The sequence below is a fragment of the Buceros rhinoceros genome, unplaced genomic scaffold, assembly GCF_000710305.1.
Source record: "Buceros rhinoceros silvestris isolate BGI_N320 unplaced genomic scaffold, ASM71030v1 scaffold12371, whole genome shotgun sequence".
NCBI classification, from domain to species: domain Eukaryota; kingdom Metazoa; phylum Chordata; class Aves; order Bucerotiformes; family Bucerotidae; genus Buceros; species Buceros rhinoceros.
Genome location: NW_010396053.1, coordinates 116,926 through 135,798, shown reverse-complemented (window position 1 = coordinate 135,798; position 18,873 = coordinate 116,926). Strand labels below are relative to the sequence as shown.

At 37.1% G+C, this 18,873-nt stretch overlaps 1 protein-coding gene across 1 annotated transcript in view; it reads left to right on the top strand.

Annotated features, from left to right (window-relative positions):
• Nucleotides 1–18,873, top strand: part of ATRNL1 (attractin-like 1) — a gene marked incomplete at both ends in the record, with an annotated part of 133,092 nt that overhangs the window by 19,791 nt on the left and 94,428 nt on the right. Inside the window, 3 exons of the mRNA XM_010145769.1 lie at nucleotides 7,695–7,779; nucleotides 9,583–9,791; nucleotides 12,189–12,307. Coding sequence (XP_010144071.1) covers nucleotides 7,695–7,779; nucleotides 9,583–9,791; nucleotides 12,189–12,307 — 413 coding nt within the window. The remainder of the gene's footprint in view (nucleotides 1–7,694; nucleotides 7,780–9,582; nucleotides 9,792–12,188; nucleotides 12,308–18,873) is intronic.

The window sequence follows — 18,873 nt, the reverse complement described above, 5'->3', positions numbered from 1 at the left end:
GTAGGGAAGAAGAAGAAAAAGCTTTCTCTAGGAGTGAGGATACTTGTTTTAGTTTCTGGCCAAATGGTAATGTTAGTAAATATATTTTTGTATGCCTAAAGCAGTTCCTGTAGTTTCAGTGTGCAAAGAATTCAGTCTCTGTCCTTTTGTTTCACATATGCCAATTGCTACACTACCTGCTTACTCTAGAGTTGTACAGAGTGACTGACAGGGAGCATCTATAAAAGCCAAAGCCAGAAATCGTTGGAACGAAGCAGCTGCTTCCATGCTCTCTCCTAGTGGTAGTTGCACTTCAGCATTGTCTGGATCTATGGGAAAAGCACAATAACCCAGACATAGAAGATAACACAGAATTCAGTGTTTCTTTTGTAAGTCATGTTATTCTCTGGATTTCAATTTATTATGTGTTAAATAATATGCAAATTCAATTGCTTATGAAAGATAATGTTGCATGAGATGTATTAAGTTTCTTCTAGGGTATTATAACAGAGCTTAAAAACTTTCTCCCATTTGAAAAAAAAATTCAAGATTGTGTCATGAAATAAACTTCAGTTTCACTTGTAATCAAACATTGCTTTTGTAATAAAATGAATTTTTATCCATAAATTGTTTGCTTGTATAATAAGTTGCTTCAACTCTAGTCTGTCAACAATAAAATGAGTAAGTTTAAATGCCTGTAAAGATTCTCACCCCCCAATTCATTTTTTACAATTCTCCCACCTTCAGCGTTACCAATGGATTATCAATGTGCTGTCACAAAGAAAATGCAAAGCAGCGGCTGTGATAGATTGAGTTTTATGCATTCCTGAGCACTTAAGTCATAAATGTAGTTTTGGTGCAGTCTGTAGTAGAAATTACTTCTGGATTGCCATCCTATTAGAAGAGCAAAACCACAATAATTTAACGTACTAATTGCTCCACTTAACAGTAAAGGGTTTTTCTCCCATATTGCTTAGGGAGTGATGGATATAGACACTTTCGTAGGTGTTAGATGTATAGTTCAAATTCAGTTCGTTCTGTTTCTAACATACTTGCCTTTATGTTTTCCTGACAGTAAGGAGATTTTTATTATCTGTATAAAGGAAAATATTTATGCAGCATGGAATGAATTGTAAAATAAGTTTTTTGTTTGTACCTGCCTTCTAACCTTCAGCTAACCTGTGGTGGTTAGTTGTTCAAGGGGTTTAGTTGTCCAGAGTCACAAAAGAGAACCAGACAGAAGTATCATGTGCGTCCCCACTTTGTGAACCAATATTTCTTCGTTCATCAGAGCAAAACACTGAGTAGCTATGGGAAAGGTATAAAGAGACCATACAAGCCGGATCTGATATTGGATTCTACACAGTACGTAAGGCTGTGCTGCGGGTGTTACAGAGGGCGACTCAGCAGAATCAATACATTGGCATTTCAGATCTATTTAAATACTTTGTAATTGAGAAATTGTTTGATAATGTAAAGATTAGGTAGTTTCACGTACCTTTTCTTAAAGCGTAGCTCCAGATACAGTAAGTCAGTGGGCAGAAATACAAATGTGACCCTGGAAGTAAAGTATGGAACACTGGTTGCCCTTTTTAGAGTCTCTCCTAACAACTTATTCTCCCTATTTCTAATCGTATTAAGGTTTGGAGTTTTTTGTGGTGTTTTTATTTTGGTTGGTTTTGTTTTTTTTCAGAACAGCTTTAACTGGGAACAGTGAAGAGCTGACCTAGCTTGAACAGTTAGGGCACTTTCCACAGAGATGAAAGCTGTAGGTTTAAATCCTAATGGGTAGGAAACGAACCTGTTTCTCCTATATCTTGGATTGCTATTCTTACAGCTATTAAACTGCATAAAATAATTCTTTACTTCTGTCATATTCTGTATTTTTTCTTTTGTCCTATTTCCATTCTTTAGAGGAAATAGTGAGAGTATCACTCTGAGAGTTCCACTTGCAAGTTCGGAGTGGGCATGGTGCTTCTATTCAGTCTTGAGTGCAGAATTGGGCATTGCAGGGTAGGGGAAGAAAATGAAGATGAGGTGTAAATAAATTTCTTTTCTGTTCAATGCTTACAGTTTTTCGTGTGTTTCTGTAGTGTTTGCTGCAAAGGGGTTATTTCAGTTCCTTGATGTTCTCTTATACTCTTTACCAAATGTTGTAGATTTGAGAGTGAGTTGTCAAGATTTCCAGGGTCATTCTCATAGCTGCCTTAGTTGTTGAAAATAATTGAAATGTCCATAATACATTTAATAAATCTGAGAAAGTGGAGAGTAATCACCTTTAAAACAGCTTGTAGATGTGCGGTTCTCTTAGATTTTCATAAATCAGAATTTGAACTGGAGACAGTTGGATGCTCAACTTGTATAATTTTTGAAGCTGCTTAACTTAATTCAATGTGAATTCAGTGGAACTCTGTTAACTTGCTTCTGCTCCAGTTCTACCCTAATGTTTAAGTAATACATTGTTGAAAACCAAATGTGAATGATAAGTTTATGCTGCCCTCCACTCCGCAACAGGTTTTTAATGGTATGTTCAACTGAATGTCTGAAGAGCAAAAGCCACTCATAAAAAGACTTGCAGGACCATCAGGATAAGCTAGGATGCTCTATTTCCCCTGTTTTTCCTTCAGTCACATTTTGATAAATCTGCTCTTAGTTAAATATTTTAAAGCAAATCTAACTCCAAGTATTCTACTGATGTGACCATATTGATTAGCAATGTGGTTGTTACTTTCCTATAAAATCCTACTGAGAAATATTCTAGTATGGAACGAATACATCATGCTAGTATAATACATACTATAGCATATTCCTCTTACTCTACTGTACAGGCTATTATACTTTTGTATTGATGTAACCAGGTCTATTTTTAGCGATGTCAGCAATGGAGCCTTAATCATCCCCAGTAAATTCTCTGGGTCTCCTTCTCTGTGCATCTGTCCCTTGCAGACAGACTAGTTTTCTGTGTTCAAGCTCTGTGAAATTTTCCTTACTGTTGCAACATTGAGAAGTCCTGTGTAAAATGACTCGGTCATCCTCTCTGGTACCAGTAATGTAACGTTGCCCGTAGGATACAGATGAGAAGGATACAGGTGCCTGGACAAAGTATGGGGTGTTGAGGCCTGTGGACCCTGGAGTGCGCTACCCCATTCAAAGTTCAACGGGGGCTTTTCTCTGCCAGCATCAGCTGGATGATCTCAAATCAGGTGCATTTTGTGTGTTTCCATCACATAAGTAACTTGTGTGGCTGGTGAATTCAGTCTGAGAGCCACTTCCTATCATCTGGTAGCCATTTAATCTACACTAGAGAGGAGTATGAATCTTTTACTTATAATGATATAATGTGGTACACCTTGTCCTTCAAGTAGAAGCAGCTTTACTACAGAAGAAAAGTCCCTGTATTCCTCTTCGTGCTTTTCAGTGACTAAAAATTCTGCTCATCAATTTGGAATGAATAGTTTCAGTCCTTCGTCTGTTTAGTAACTGTTTCTATTCGAAGCAGTATATGCTTCCACATGCTATATGTTATACCTGAATACATACAGAGGCAATGGTAAATACAGCCAATACCGTATCTTCCACTTACTTTCTGTGTAATATCTCAAGAGTGCATGATGTTTTACAGAAGAAAGTATTTTATCCTTTACTCCATAAAGCTTACCATCCTTATTAGACTTAATACAAAAAATACAGTGCACAGAAGCTGGAGTATTGGTAAACAACGTTGAAAATCGTACTGCATCTACTGTTTGTCTCTTTCTTCTTGGTGCAAGTCTGGAAATTTGGATACTTCAGAATGTTCACAAGAAATTTGAAGGTGACAGGGAGGGTTGAATTCTATTTGATTCTTTACCAAAAGGCACCCAAAATTGGTTGGTTAACTGTCTGTATTTTGTGCTGACCAATCTACAGAGAAATTCAGATGAGGATTTTAAAATGAAGCAGAAATATTATTCTTGCACAATGCTCTGTTTAGTGTTCAGTACTCATTGAGAAGGCTGGAAGGAGAAAAGAGGGAAGGCTATTTGTAACGTGCTTCCCTCCCCCTTTTTTCTTGTACTCTGTTGAAAAGACCTGCCAGTTTGACAAATACCATCAGCAAGAAAGGAATTATTATATCTCCAGCCCTCAGGGGTTTCTTATCTCAAAACTGGCCTTTATTATGGTTTTATGATTTTCCTTTGGCGTTAAATTCCACAAATAAATTTCTGAGTACAAGAAACACTATATATTTGTGTATGTGTTTGTAAAAAATACGAAAACTAATGTGCAGCACTTTCAAGATCAGATGAAAATTGTGGGTCTTTAAAAATAGTTTCCTTCACCGTCAAAGGCATATGAGCTCAAACACGCTCTTTCCGTTAATGTGCATTGACTTAGAGCAGCAAGAACGCGAAGAGTAACAGCAAGAGTTTATTGGCAGGTTGTGGTGTTAAAATGCTTACTTTCTATAGCTTTTAAAATATAAGTATTTTCTTGAAATAGAAATTGGAGCCACGATTTTTTATCACTTATTTGCAATTAATACTATTGTTCTTAGTCTGAATTTCTTACATAATTCAAACACCAGGGAAGCATTTAATGCCAGTGTTGTACCAGGATAGGGGGAATACACAGCTTTTATATTTAATACTACTCCTACTTTAATCTGAAACTCGTGATCATAAGTAATTAATTGGTGCCCTAATTCTGGGATCTATTCTGTTGAAACTGTTTCAGGAACAACATCTCTCTGACATGTATATATTTTCAAAATTCTGTGTAAGCAGAGAGAATAAAAATCCCATTGTGAAAGATGAAGTGTATTAATTATATTATCATAAAATTATGGTATTATCTTAACAATGATAATGACAGAAGGGAGAATTTGAAAAAGAGGCAAGATTTTGGGGATTCATTGGTCCTATAACAACTAAATTCCCTGACTCCACCATCTGATGTTGAAGTTATTGCTGTTTGGACCCTCTGTGTTACTTTGGTAATAATGTGCTTTTAGTTTCTATTTCCAATTTTTAACAAGATGCAGTTGATTTATCTCTCACAGCTGTGGTCTCACTCTGACTCTCTTTATGGGCTCAGGCATGATTCTCTGGAAGCCTACGTCAATCTAGTGCTGTATTACTACAGTTTCGCCCGTAGCCATGCTGTCCTGCCTCCTCTCCTGTGCTGAGTCCACCCTTGTGTGACCTTCCACCGAGCTGTTTCAGCATGCTGAGCTAACAGGGTGCTCGCGGGACAAGGTGCTGCTGTGAATAATTTTCTGCATTAGAAGTGCCAGAACAGAGCACTAGTAGAGATGAACTGTTCTGACGCTCGCAAAAAGCAGTTGGAATGAATGACGTAGGCTCCATATGATAGGAGGAAAATTTGCCCCTCTTGGATTTCCTAATATCCATTTTTGTTGTTTTAAGCTGGTCAGGGAGGGAGGAGACGTGTTTTGGGTTTCTTATTTTTTTTAATTTTTAAACTTAAGCAGGCTTCTATGAAATACATGGTCTGGTGGTGATATTACTTCATTCATCACATGCATAACTCAAATTTTTCCAAATATTTAAATTAAGTATACTTTTATTTACCCGTGGCTGTCATTGAAACCTTACAGGTAAATGAATACTGCAATAGTAGGCAAAAACCAACCTGCGTGCTAATTGCATTAAGACCCTAGAAACAGTTAGGTTTTCAGACGTGTTCCCACCCCAGTCTTGCTGTATGCCAGTGATCTTTTCTCACTGTTGATCTCCATAGCGCACTCCTGCTCTGCTGCTAACTCTGACTGCAGCTTCTACAGGCATGTGCTCTACCCACTTCTGCGTATTATGGAAAGTGAGCTGAGCAAATAGGGGTTTATGTGTGGTGTTTTATTTTTTTTTGGTATAGTGTCAAGTTTGATAGCTTTGCCATTGGTTTAAGAGGAAAATGTCAACTTTGTTATTCTAGTTTCAAGCTGTGTTAAAGCAAAATGGAAGTAAGTTTTCCTTAAGGAGACCTGAAAGGACAATATGATTATTGAAGACCTAAATATGTGTATGTGTGTGTGCATATATAAATATAAAGCCACCTGATTATTTGAATTGGAGAGATGTCTCTCCCTTCAACTCCTTTTCAACTGGATTTAATCCTTGTCTTTGTGTGTGGAGCAGATTTTTCTTTTTAAATGAGAAAACTGTAACCTTCTGTCTGATACAAAAGTTTTGCTGAAAGTTATACTACCTTGCTCCAAAACCTGTTATGATGACACATTTTAGAAATGCTTTGCCTGCTCTATAGAAAAGTACTTTCTTTGCTCCATTTTAAAGGGATTTCCTTGAAGTTTCAATCTCTAGGTGCTTCCTATTTCTATTACTAGGATATTTGAATATGTAAAGTCAGTAAAGCACAAGCAGGAAATAATGAAGGAAGGATGGATTGTTCTGAAGAACTAAAATCCCAGTCAGGATGAAAAATGAAACCACGTGAAAACCACATTTGTAAATGCTCCTACAGCAGTAGTAAAAGAAATATGCTTGAATAGTTAATTTTATGTGAAGATACTGATACAACATTCACCTCAAATACTTGGTGAAAGGAAAGTAATTAGTAGCGTACTTAAATCAAGACACCAAAAGTCAGATGATAATGAGATAGGTTGCACAGCTGGAGGAGTGCTAATTTATCTTAAAGCACTTAAAACAAGTTAGTTCACTGTTACAGATGTTCCATAAAATACACATGAACTGAAATCCTTTGGCTAGTCTGAAAGTAATGTTAGGGCAACGTTACCAATCGCTTGATGACAGTGGTGGCAGTGGTGGTTGTTGTGGGTATTGGCATGGGCTGTGAAGGCAGAGAACTGAATAGTATGGGGACACTTCTGTGAGTGTCCTCTGGCCTTGATAAATGCCATGATAGATGAGTGTCGTTGGCAGGTTCTTGGAGCACCTACTCAACAGATACATCTAAAAGCAATACTGGTTGAGTTATTCTTGCGCAGTGCAAATATAGCTTCTGAGAACTAGTGACTGCAGCATGCTCAAATCCTACAATTTCTAAAAGCGTTAAAGAATCATGATGCATATTAATCCTTCCTCCAGAAAATCCATCAGTGATGCATCTAAAAGGGGGATCTACCTGAAAATCCAAAGCCTACTTAAAAAGAAATGACAAGTAGGATCAGAAGTTGCAAAATGGCATTAATGGAGTTTGTTTAAAGACAGTGTGTATAACACTGATCTGTGATATGTGTTGCTAAATGCGTATATATGCAAAGAGACTCCAGAAGGACCCTAAGAAGTCTGAATGAATAACATATTTAAACAGTAGAAAAAAGTGGATTATTAGAAGTAGAAAAAAAACAGCCTAGCTTTCACCTAGGGACAACAACAAGGTCTGTCAAATATTGCTGGTTTTGCAGAACAACTAAAAAACCTTAGGAACTAATACTAAGAATGGTTTTAAATACATCAGTCAAATTTTTTCAGTGGTTGTGAGACCAGTAGGTGATGAAAGCATGTTAAGAACATTTGAAAATCATGAGGTATAGATGGTCTGGGTTTGCAGTGGAGACAGCAGGAGTTACCTGCAGTGATCCCTCTGGGAGAGGAGAGTGTATAGGTAATAATGTTAGTTGGTACTTAAAATCCAAAAAAGTGTCTGATAAAATCCATTTTGCATATTTTTTTGCTGAAGACTTTTCAAATTAGTTTATAAATGTTTTCACATGTTTTTGTTCTGTCTTTCAGCTTGTGATGAATGGAAGATTCTGCCAAAACCCAATCTGCACAGAGATGTCAACAGATTTGGTCACACTGCTGTTGTCAGTAATGGGTAAATGAAGTGTCTTTTAAATTTTCCTGGCTGTTTTTCTGAATGAAAGAACTGTACCTTTGTGAAGTATGGTTCAATGGCATACAACTGATGTGATTTATTAATGTGAAATGTAGTGCTCAACAGGGGCTTTACTTGTCCTAGGTAATCAGTACAACTAATCATCAATATGACGTGCTCTGGAATTTGTTCAAAGGTATTTTATACGAACCTTCTAGTCTGCTGAGGTGTTTCCTCAGTATTGTGAACTACAGTGAATTTCAAATTCGGTGCCAGCTACAATCCACACTTAAATGTGACAGGAGAAATCTTTTTCTCTTTGCAGCATACCATAATTCCAGTTCTACAATCGTAGAACCAAAAATGTAACTAAAACTTGCTTGGGAAAAGCAGGATTTTGATACAGTTCTCATCATTAACCACTTGCAGGAAAAAAAGCCTGCCAATATCTAGACTGTATCAAGTATAGTGCTTATCCCCTGGAAAATGTAGTGTACTTTCATGCCATTTGTTGAGTAGAGGAGCTCAGTAGAGCTTTCTCATCTGGAAAAGGAGATAGAGTGGATCTGGAATTTTCTGGATTTGGGGGCTGAACTCTCTGCTCCCTCAACGCCAACCTCCAAAGATAAAACTTCAGGACAAAAGTCTTCTTTTCAGGGGATAAACTGTACAAAACTGTAATCAGTTTTGGTTTGTGTTGGTTTCGCTGTTTTGTTGTTGCTAAGTAGCCTAATTTCTGACAGTTGAAGTACTATGGATCGTTGTGCTACTGAAAATCTCTTTTATGTTGTTCGTCGTGCTAATAAACTCAGTATTTAAGTATATGTGGGCAACTTACAAATCCTCTATGTAGGAATATTGCACAGGTGAGAAATAATGAAGGCGATAAATAATGCTGCAAGACTGACTGATTGATTTTAATGAAAATAGCACTAAGTTGTAACTGTACGGAGGACTTGAAGTTAATCAAAGAGATTACTTCATTAAGAGAAAATTGCTTGGAATTAATGAATTCAGCAGCTGGTAGTTTTTCAGTCTGATTTCTGTTGTGTTATGATGTCTAAGATATGTCTGATACTTCAAGAACTGTCACTTTCGATGCATTAGATTTAAGAAGAGAATGCCTATTTTTTTTTTCTTGAACTTAGTGGTATTTTTAGTAGGGTTTTATGTACCGAAAAAGTGTAATATGAGATACTGTCCAAAGAGTTCTTCTATTAGTAGCTGTATGATTCATTCTGTTTTAAGAGTATATGGTACAACAGATACACAGGTTCTTTATTATTATCTTTTATCTGTTAATTTTAAGAGAAGGGTAAGATCTCAAGTGTAGCTCGTGGTTCTGATGTCAGCAACTACTGCACCAGAAACGGTACCAAAAAGAAATATCTATCTGACAATTATTACTGTATGTCTTTGAAACCTTCATGAAGAACAGTGTTCTCATTTCCTGCAGCCCAATATTTCACACTGTTCTCATTATCTAACTCCAAAAATGAGTAGTTTCCTCCATAGCTGCTCTTTCTTCTTTCCAGATAATTGCTATGTGTCACTCAGTAATACATTCAGCAGAGAGCACTAAGAGCAATTTTTCTTGTTAGTCTAAATTTCCATAGAGAGATACGTTGAAAACTTACTACTCTGTGTAACGGAACCACTGACAGAGTCTTTATTAGAAAGAGGTGAAGAATGTTTTTTATAATAATATGTTATATGTTTATTGTATATCAAGAGAGATAAGAAATTAAGAAAATGTGTCTATAGCTACAAAACCAGTTATATTTACTTGTTTGTTCTTAATAGGTCCATGTATATATTTGGGGGTTTTTCAAGTGTTCTTTTGAATGACATTCTTGTGTACAAGCCTCCAAACTGTGAAGCGTTCAGAGATGAAGAGCTGTGTAAAAATGCTCGTCCAGGGATAAGGTGTCTGTGGAACAAGAAACATTGTGAATCCTGGGAATCTGGGCATGCTAATAACATCCTTAGAGCAAAATGTCCCAAGAAAGCAGGTAAGTGAATTCTAGTCTTACAAAGTCAGAATCGCAATGTGATGTAGGAGATGGAGGGAGGGAAACCCAAATGCTTCCCAAAACCCCAACCAAGTGGAACTAGTGATTAGACTGTTAACATCTCTAAGATTCTGAGAATACCCAAGGTAAGAGATTTATGGTTTAATTTTTAAAATCAGTCAGTTCTGGAATTTTCTTCTTTTTATTTTAAATGCAGGGAAGTAGTTGCAAAAAAGCGTAGGTTTTAGGTGCTGGGGATGCAAAACATAAGAGGATTGAAAGAGAAGAATTTACTTCATTGGGGAGCTAAAGCATAAAAATGGCTTTGCGTTTGGATTGTGTTTGAAGCATTTATAAAAGTGAGCTTTAAATATCGTAAGTGAGTTATTTCTCCTCTTTCTCCACCTTGTTCTATTTTGGGACACACACACATACATAAATATGCATATCTATATCTATCTATAAAAGCCTTCATAATTTTCTGTTCCCAAGAAAACATCACAGCAGTCAGAGGGCAGATGGGCACTGCAAGCGATATCTGGCATTGCAGGCATATGGCACTCTCACATCTGTATGTACCAGTAAGGAAGAGGAAAAGCACTGCTGCTTCAAGTAGATTACCTATCAGACAGGAGCATTTGTACAGAATAATATAGCACAGTCACAGCTGGAAACAAACTTCAGGCAAACAAGCCCTTTGCTGCAGTATGTCAAAATGGCTTTAAGCTTGTCATGTGAATTCTGTGCGGCATTGTGATAGCTGTATTGCTTGAAAAAGCAATTTAGCATTATGAATAACTGGCACCTTATTCCCAAGTATTTTGGCTTGTCACAAATTGCTCATGAAAGTGTTGTTCTTATACTTCATATGAACAGAATATGCATCCCTGCTACATACACCTGCTATTTTTTCCGAGCCCCTTTCCTTTCAGCACAGTATAAAATTGCTAACCAAACACTGGCGGCGTGCTACGTGTACACACTGCTGTGCAATTCAACTGCCAGTCTGCTTCTAATATGTGTTACAAAAAATTGTTATCTCTGCTGTTAATCAATGCCTCAAGACAGTTTACTTTTCTGTTAGCTTTTATTTTTTTGAACTGGCTATAAAATGGCAAACTTGGAATAAGCTGCATTATATAACAAAAAGGTTCTCCAGGTGAAGCTTTCTGAAGTTCTGCTTTTGTGTGGTTTTATAACATTTAGAGATCTGGAGTCTAGGAAGTTCCAGCTCTTTAGAAAAAGAAAAATCTTGAGACACTAAATTTAAAAGTAATACAGATGAAAGTGGGTCTTATAAAAAGCTGATCATATCAACAGGTCTTTAAAACAAACAAAATAAAGCACAGACAGGCTGAAAGAAAATAAGAATGTTAGAGCAGTTCAGCTGCTGCAGTAAGAATAAACAGCAACTAAACATGCAAGAGATGAGGTGTGTAGAACTCCAGTTCTGAGGACGCAGTGTGGACAGCGCTGCTTCACTGCTCTCTAGTCACTTTCAGGTGGTAATATTCTGCCCCAAACCTCTTTTTCCTATACTCTTTCTCACCACTCGGCTAAATTGTCAGTTGGTTGAGAGTATCATCTGAGAAGCTGCCGATAACGGGTGTTAAAGGATAAGCAGGAATTTTAGTGGGTTTTCAAAAGATCAGTTCTTTGCTATCGAGTCTTCCGGCACGAGAATGTCTTGAAGTTGCACAATCCCAAGACTGAAGAAGCCAAACCACACAGGAGTTAAGCACGGTAATCACTGTGTAGATGGTAGGAATGCTCATTATTTTGGGTCATGGTGATTCTTCATATTTTTGCCTAGTTGAAACATAAGTAATCATTTGTGTCCTATTTGTTTTAAGTAACATAAATTTTAGTCCAAGCTGAAGGCTTGTATTAAGGATTTAATTCCTCAAATTTTTTTTGTAGGGCAAAGGCAGAATTATATCCTACCAGTCAATATTAGGTTTATAAATTAGTTTATAAAGACTTAAAATGTCCATGTTTTGCTAATACCTGTTTTAGATTTTTTTTACTACTTTTACTGTTGCCTTCTTGCATAGCAATCTTTTTATCAGAAACCTGCATCAGAAGAAAGTATTTTTTTCTGTTTTGAAGAAGAATATTTTAAAAAACTTTCTGATGCTCTTAACTTATGCACTATGCCGAGAGAGTTTGTATTGAGTGGATCAATGAATATTCCTCTAGTTGATATGAGACTTACGAACCTTCAGATACTAAAGGAATGGAGTAAGTTGTGTTAACTGAATAGAATTAATTTCCTACAATAACTTAAACCTTTATGAATGGCTCAAGTTCAAATGAAGGGTGTGACAGAAAATGCTCAGTGTTTACGACGTGGTATTCTTCTGTGCGGTTTCTTTTTGACTTTCATTTATATTACAGCTGCTGCAGATGACAGATGTTACCGCTACGCGGACTGTGCGAGCTGTACTGCCAATACGAACGGGTGCCAGTGGTGTGATGACAAGAAGTGCATTTCAGCAAATAGTAACTGTAGCATGGTGAGTCTTTGCCAATCTCTGATCGTGTTATTAATACTGTTTCTGTTCTAGCGAAACCGGAGACCTGTTGCGGCAAATGAAAGGGGTGTGGTAGGCTGATGGTAGCCTGTTTTGAACACAAACAGAAATGTGTTTGCCTGGCTTTTGCAGTAAAAATGTTGCAGAGGGCAGACTTGGACTGCAGCAAAGATACGTATTCCAGGGAAAAAAATTAATGTGTTCTCTAGGATTGTTAGCCCACTGTATATCTCTTGGGACAAATGCTGTTATCTCCTAATTAATGGTATTTGGAATGTCCCAGAGTCATCATCCGCTTGGATTTTGTGTATATGCGATGTACACCACGCAGGCAGAAACTGTGGAAGCCCATGAAAGGTGGCTCTTAATTATTTCTTTTTTTTTCCCTCCTGTCAAACAGGACCAGATCAGTCATGTTAGTCTTGGTATTTTGATCACTGATAATCAAAGAAAAGTGTTTATTTAAGTTATGGAGTTGCTTGTCATGTCATTAAAGGAATATGAGCCTCCATCACCATGAAATTAACTTTCTTGTTAACTTTCTTGATTTGGTAAGATTGTTCTGATGTCTGTAAATACAAGCAATAAAAAAATACAGATTCATACGAGTTTATATTTTTCTGTTTTGAATATTGTTTAGTGCCATGTAGTATGTTTCATGTCCGCTAGCTGCTGCATCTCTTGATTGTTCATTTGAGTTTTGACAATCTTGTAACAGTATTTTACCTTTAGAAATTTTACCTCCTTACATTTTCAGCTAGACCCAGACACCAGGCTGTACTTGAGTTCAAAATTCTCTTCGCACATTTCCATTAGTAAAAGTAGCCTGTTCTCAGGTTTGAACCTGATGCAAATAAATCTTGTTTGCTAGACAGACAAATAAAGGTGCGAATTGAATTGACTCTGACTCAAACCTTCCCCATTTGGAGTGAGCACAGCCAGCTCTAATCACTGGCACTCGTAGCTAGTCACTACTAATAAAAGCAATGCAGACACAAATTCATCAGCAGCCGTGTTATAAGTCTGTCAGAGGGATTGCTTATTCCAGGCTCTAATGGTTAGTTTCCTTTGTGAGCTTCAAGGGCTCTTCTTTTCCTAACATATTGTGATATAATAGGTGCCAATTTTCTAACCGTGGTTTTCAACTCTTAAGCAAGGAACAGTTGCTAAGGAGCAGACCATCTTCATCCCTAATAGATGTGGAGCACTGAGTATTTTAGCACAAGCTTCTCGATTCCGTATCCTTCTTTGACACCTTTCATGACCAAAATTGTCAGCTTAATTAACAACTGATGTCTTCTCTGTATAATTTCCTGCCTTTTATTCAGGGTTAAAAGCAGATAGCAAAGGCTGTTAGTGGAGTTAAAAAGTGGGATAGTGAAAATTCATTGAAGTGATTTCTGCCAAGAATTACTATCGTAAGTTGAAGGTGGCTATTGCAAAATTAGTGTGTTGGCTGAGAGATGATGGAGGCAGAATTCTACAGCTATGGACATAAACCCACCAAAATAACATCAACAGAATGGTACCATGTGGAGAAATGGAATGGGTCAGGCTGATTATCCATTTTCATAGCCTGCTACTTCTGGACTAGGCCCACAAAATGAAAATGTTGTGATGGTTCTGCAAAGGTTATATAGGATAACAAGCCATAGACTCAGAAACATCACAAGGAGAAATCCTCATTTATACAGCTGTATAAAGGCCTTGATTTATGACTTAGATTATACAACATCCAGATGAGACAGACAATAATGTTTTAGAATCTGTTGCTTTCACTTCATGGAAACTGGCGAGCATACTAAAGATACGTTGGCAATCAGTTTGGCATTGGACTCATGGCCATGGATATTTGCAAAGCAGTGACTGTTTTGCTGATTAGAAGGGCTGTAAAATATGGAAATTTCCCTGAAATTACTCTATTTGGACAGATGGACTTCATAAGTAGTACTGATGCATTGTTGATCACATATACCTGCCTACACTCACCATCTGATGTGGGTCAGCACATTAACAGGACACTATATTCCTCTGCCATGCAGACTCATGGATCATCAAGGTACGTATCATACTCCTATGTGATATAATTGCAAGCAGAGGCTTGCAATGCAAGGTTGTTCTGAAGGTCTGGCTCATTCCAGCACTACCAAGCTGGTTCATTTTTCTCCCATGAAAACTCTCCTAAGTGGGATACTTCTGCACACCGCATCACATCTGATGCAAATGTTGAGGGGCGAATGCTTATCCTGTCTAAAATATGTGGCGTGGTTCAGGATGGTAGTGAAATGTGGCTGAGTAGATTGAACGGCATGCTCACAGTGTAGTGCCTTGTTGTCTGTTTTCTGTCATTAAATGTATCTATTAGATTTTTTCTGATACAAGAAATATTTTGAAGGTTGCCATGAGAAATCACACCACTGAAATCCTCCAGACTGCTTACAGTGGTTTTACATAATACATTGAAGTTATTCCATTATAAAAATATAGTGCTTCTAATGAAAATAAGTTACTTAATTTTTATCTTTGAGATTGATGGATGCTAAAAATAAGACTATTTATCTTTTTCCAAAATGTGTAATACAGATATTGCTTTTGCCATAGGAAAACAACTTTAACACTGTCTTCGTGAAATATGACATACTGATATCTGTATAATTTCCTCTTTCAGCCTCTTTAGTGCAGCCTCTTGCATCTGGTCCGGGGCTGTTTACAGCTTTGAAACACAGAATATTGTATAAGGTTTTGTCACAAAGAAGGAAGCGATGTCATTGATGTACCTGTTCTTTTTTCTGCCTTTCATTGGATGTCTACATCAAAGATGGAAACTTAAACAGGAATATTTTGATTGACTTGTAAAATCTAATAGTGTTGCATATGTGTTCCTCTAAGCACCACATAACACTCCTGAAATTGGGACAAACAGCTTTGTCATGCTCATATCTACATTTTTTTCTGAGCTTCTCTGTCTCACATCTTCCTTTCGCTTTTTCAAAAAAAATTTCAGTGTCCCACTTGCGCGGTGTATTAATAATTTTGGGGAGTAGGTTGCGTTGACTTTTAGTAGCAGTTCACTGCCCTTACGTCTGTTATGTTGATCTTGCACTTTGACACTTTCATTTGTACTCTGTACTGTCCTAAGTGTTTTCCTGGTCCCCACTGATTCTGATACGTTTTGCCTGTTTCTTGGACAGAGGAAAACCACCAGATCTGGATCTGCTTAATATATTTATAAAACTGTATACACTTTGTATATCTGGACACGAAAAGCTTTATGTTGCACCCTTGAAGAATGATACTCCCTTGCTGATTGCGTTGTTCAAAAATTTGGCTATATTTTTATTTTGCAATGGAGATATTCTCTGGAAAAGCTGTTGATTTTACAATTCTACCTTCCAGTTTTTACCAAATTAAAAAAAACAACACAAAGGTTTTTGGGGAGATATTCTTTTCATTTTCAATTGCTGCCCCTTTATAAGGTGGTGTTTTTCTTGAGGTGGTAGCATGGAAGTGTAAGCAAAAAAGTTGGTCTCCTCAGGGAGGAGCTGTCCCATGAAAGCAAAATCTTTTTGTAATTTGCGACAAAATGGTAAATGACTGATGAGGACTGACCAGTTGCAACAAAAGACAAAGTTTCTTTTACTGTGGAAGACCAGAGAGCCTGAATTTAAGAGTAAAAAAATTACTTTATGAATTGTTTGCATTTTCATCTTCAGAAGTGGAGGAAAATATTGGTTGATAAAGTGGCAGCGAGCCTTACTATATTGAAGAGTAATCATTTTTAGGGATACCAATATATCAAGTCCACATTATGGCCATAAAGCTGTTTTATTTTTGCAGTCTTGAGTAAGCATGTTCAAAAATGTGGTTACACTGCAGCCCTGAAAGTACTGGAACGTCTCCAGAGAGAGGAGGGTGAGCTGGGTTTATACATGTACCATGCCACTTATATTTGTGATTGGTTCAAGCTCAGATACTCTTATGGGTTGGAAAATGGAAAAGTATTGATGCGCATATGTAGTTTGTTGCTAGACAATATGTTGGCTTCTTTTTTGATGTTTATAATATGAAAGAATTCTGAAAGTTTTCCTTCCCTGCCTTTTTCTTACCGTTTTTCTCTTCACACTGCTTCTTTATCTCCTCTCTCACCCCATTCTTTGCGAAACAATGAGAAATGCTTGCCGTAGTCACCAAACCAAATTGATTTTGAATCTTTAAATCATCAAAATAACTTCCCATTTCCTGGTTCCACACCAACCTCGGCTTCAGATCCAAACAGCAGTTCTGAAAGGTGTACTTCAGGAGTTCTCAAGAAGTGGCTTCCTTCTCCCCTTCCGTTCTCTTGCTGCTCTACAGTAATAACTGAAGCAATGCTGCAGGGAGAGTAGCTGTAATAACGTGCTGCACTGATTGTCTGCAGTGTTGGCCTGTAATCCTTCAGTTTATAGAAGTGCTAACTGCTCATAGTAAAAGTTTGCAAATAAAGTTACTTAATCCCATATTACTTAAGGAAAGTATTTTGAAAGCTTGAAATGCAGCAGTAATATAATACTAAGATTTGCTTGAAAATTCTTGGCTGAGAGAAAATGTTTTTGTTTGAAAATCATGTAAGTGTTTAGAAAAAAATGGACAAAACCCACTTATAAAATTGCAGCTCTTACTCTGAATCTTCACATTAAGCTTGTTAAAATAGCTACTATTTTGTTGTAACAAGCAGCAGACACATGGGAGGGCAGAACAAATTGAGAACACTTAATCAATTGGGATCAAGAACACCAGGCAATAGCACACGAATGTAATACTTTTTTAGTCGCAGTATGGTCTCTGTCTCTTCTAGTGGAGTGCAGGTGATTTTCTTGTTTGGAGAGACTGTGATGGGAAGAGGCACAGCTGAAATATTCCTGCATCCAGTCTGTGTTGCATGTTTTAAATCCTCATTGCTTTCAAAAGCTACAAGGGGGACGTGTTCCTTCTCTAGCTGACCAACCACACCCTTAGCTCCAGCAGCAGGTTCTGAATTTATTGCTTGTCAATCTGCACATATGCAATATGATAAAGCCCTAGCTGATCAAAGTTACCTAAATACAGCCCAAATTGGTATGTGATTTAAAAGTATTTGATATCTGAGTATAGCAACATAAAGTTAATGTTGCAGAACCTGTGAAGGGTATCATAGAGGGTGTCTTGCTGAGCGATGTAGGATACAGAGGATGCTTCCAAGAGAACTATTGTCCGACATTGTTAGATATTTTTACATGGTACCTTAATGACAAGAATCATTATCCTTTTTTTTTTTTAATGCTTGCATTGCTTCTAGAAAGTTAGTGTCCTCTTTCATGTTGGGAGTCCTTGGATGCTGTGCTAATACCAATAATAGTCATAGCAATCTGCCTGCATCTGAGGAATTCAAAGAATAGGCATGGGGAAATGTGTATAGTAGTAGAAGGAATTATGAATAGAATCAAATTCATCTTGAAGGAAAAAAGAAAATTTAAGACCGAGTACCCAATAGTAAGATTTGGGAATAGCTTCAGAGAAACATCATTTACAGTTAGACTAGGTAAACTAGGCAAGATTATACCTTAGCCTGAAAAATCCAGGAGAAGGAGAGATACACATTATTTAGTATCAATTTCCAAAATTCTGAGATAAACTGTTGTAGTATTTTCATTCTACAGTGGATATCCAGAAAATCACTGCATAAGTGATAAGTCTGTCTATATACCACCAGATCAAGATCAGTACTGAAAAAGTCTGAGTAAATCAGGCATAAATGGGAAGTTGTACACATAATGTGATTTACTCATACTTTGATGTGTAAACATTGTAAATATCCTACAGCAATAGAGAACTTCAGTAACGGATGGGCTGTCTTTTCTGAATTTCCTTGGGTTTGGTAGCTTAAGTTATAACCTTAATATTGTGTTAATATGAATTACCTATTGGATTCACATCTACATTGAACTAATGAGATTTTCAGGCAAGCAATGTTTAAATTGGATTTAAGGGAAATAAGTGCTGGGACTAAGGGAATACAACAGGAAACATTATTACAGAATAGTCACTAGCGCTTTGAATTTTATTTTAAACATTAAATAACCAGTGCGCAACAAGCTTCATGATTAGAAAGTAAGAGAGCAAATATCTTGGTTTAGCTGGAAAACTGTAATCCAACAGAGTATTAGCTGAGGTATTGTAAATGAGCAGATGGTGGTTACTTCTGCTCTAAAATTCACTTTAAAGAAGCTCTCAGGCAGTTTTCTGAATATGCTTCGTGACTTAGTGAAACTAAACGTGGGGTTTGTGCTTTACTGTTCATACGTGTTTATTTGCCTGGATAGTCTATTACTTTATGGCGTTGCCTTTGGCTCTGTTTCATACAGTGGCATAGATGCATTCTCCTAGAACTGCTTCTCTAGTTGTTTTTGCTTCACAGCAGCCTTTTGTTATAGACCGGAAAAATAGTGAGTACCTTTTTATAATAAGCTCAGTGTTGGCCATCTGATCCAATAAAGGCAACAAACAAATCCCTAAACAGCACTGTTCTTCAG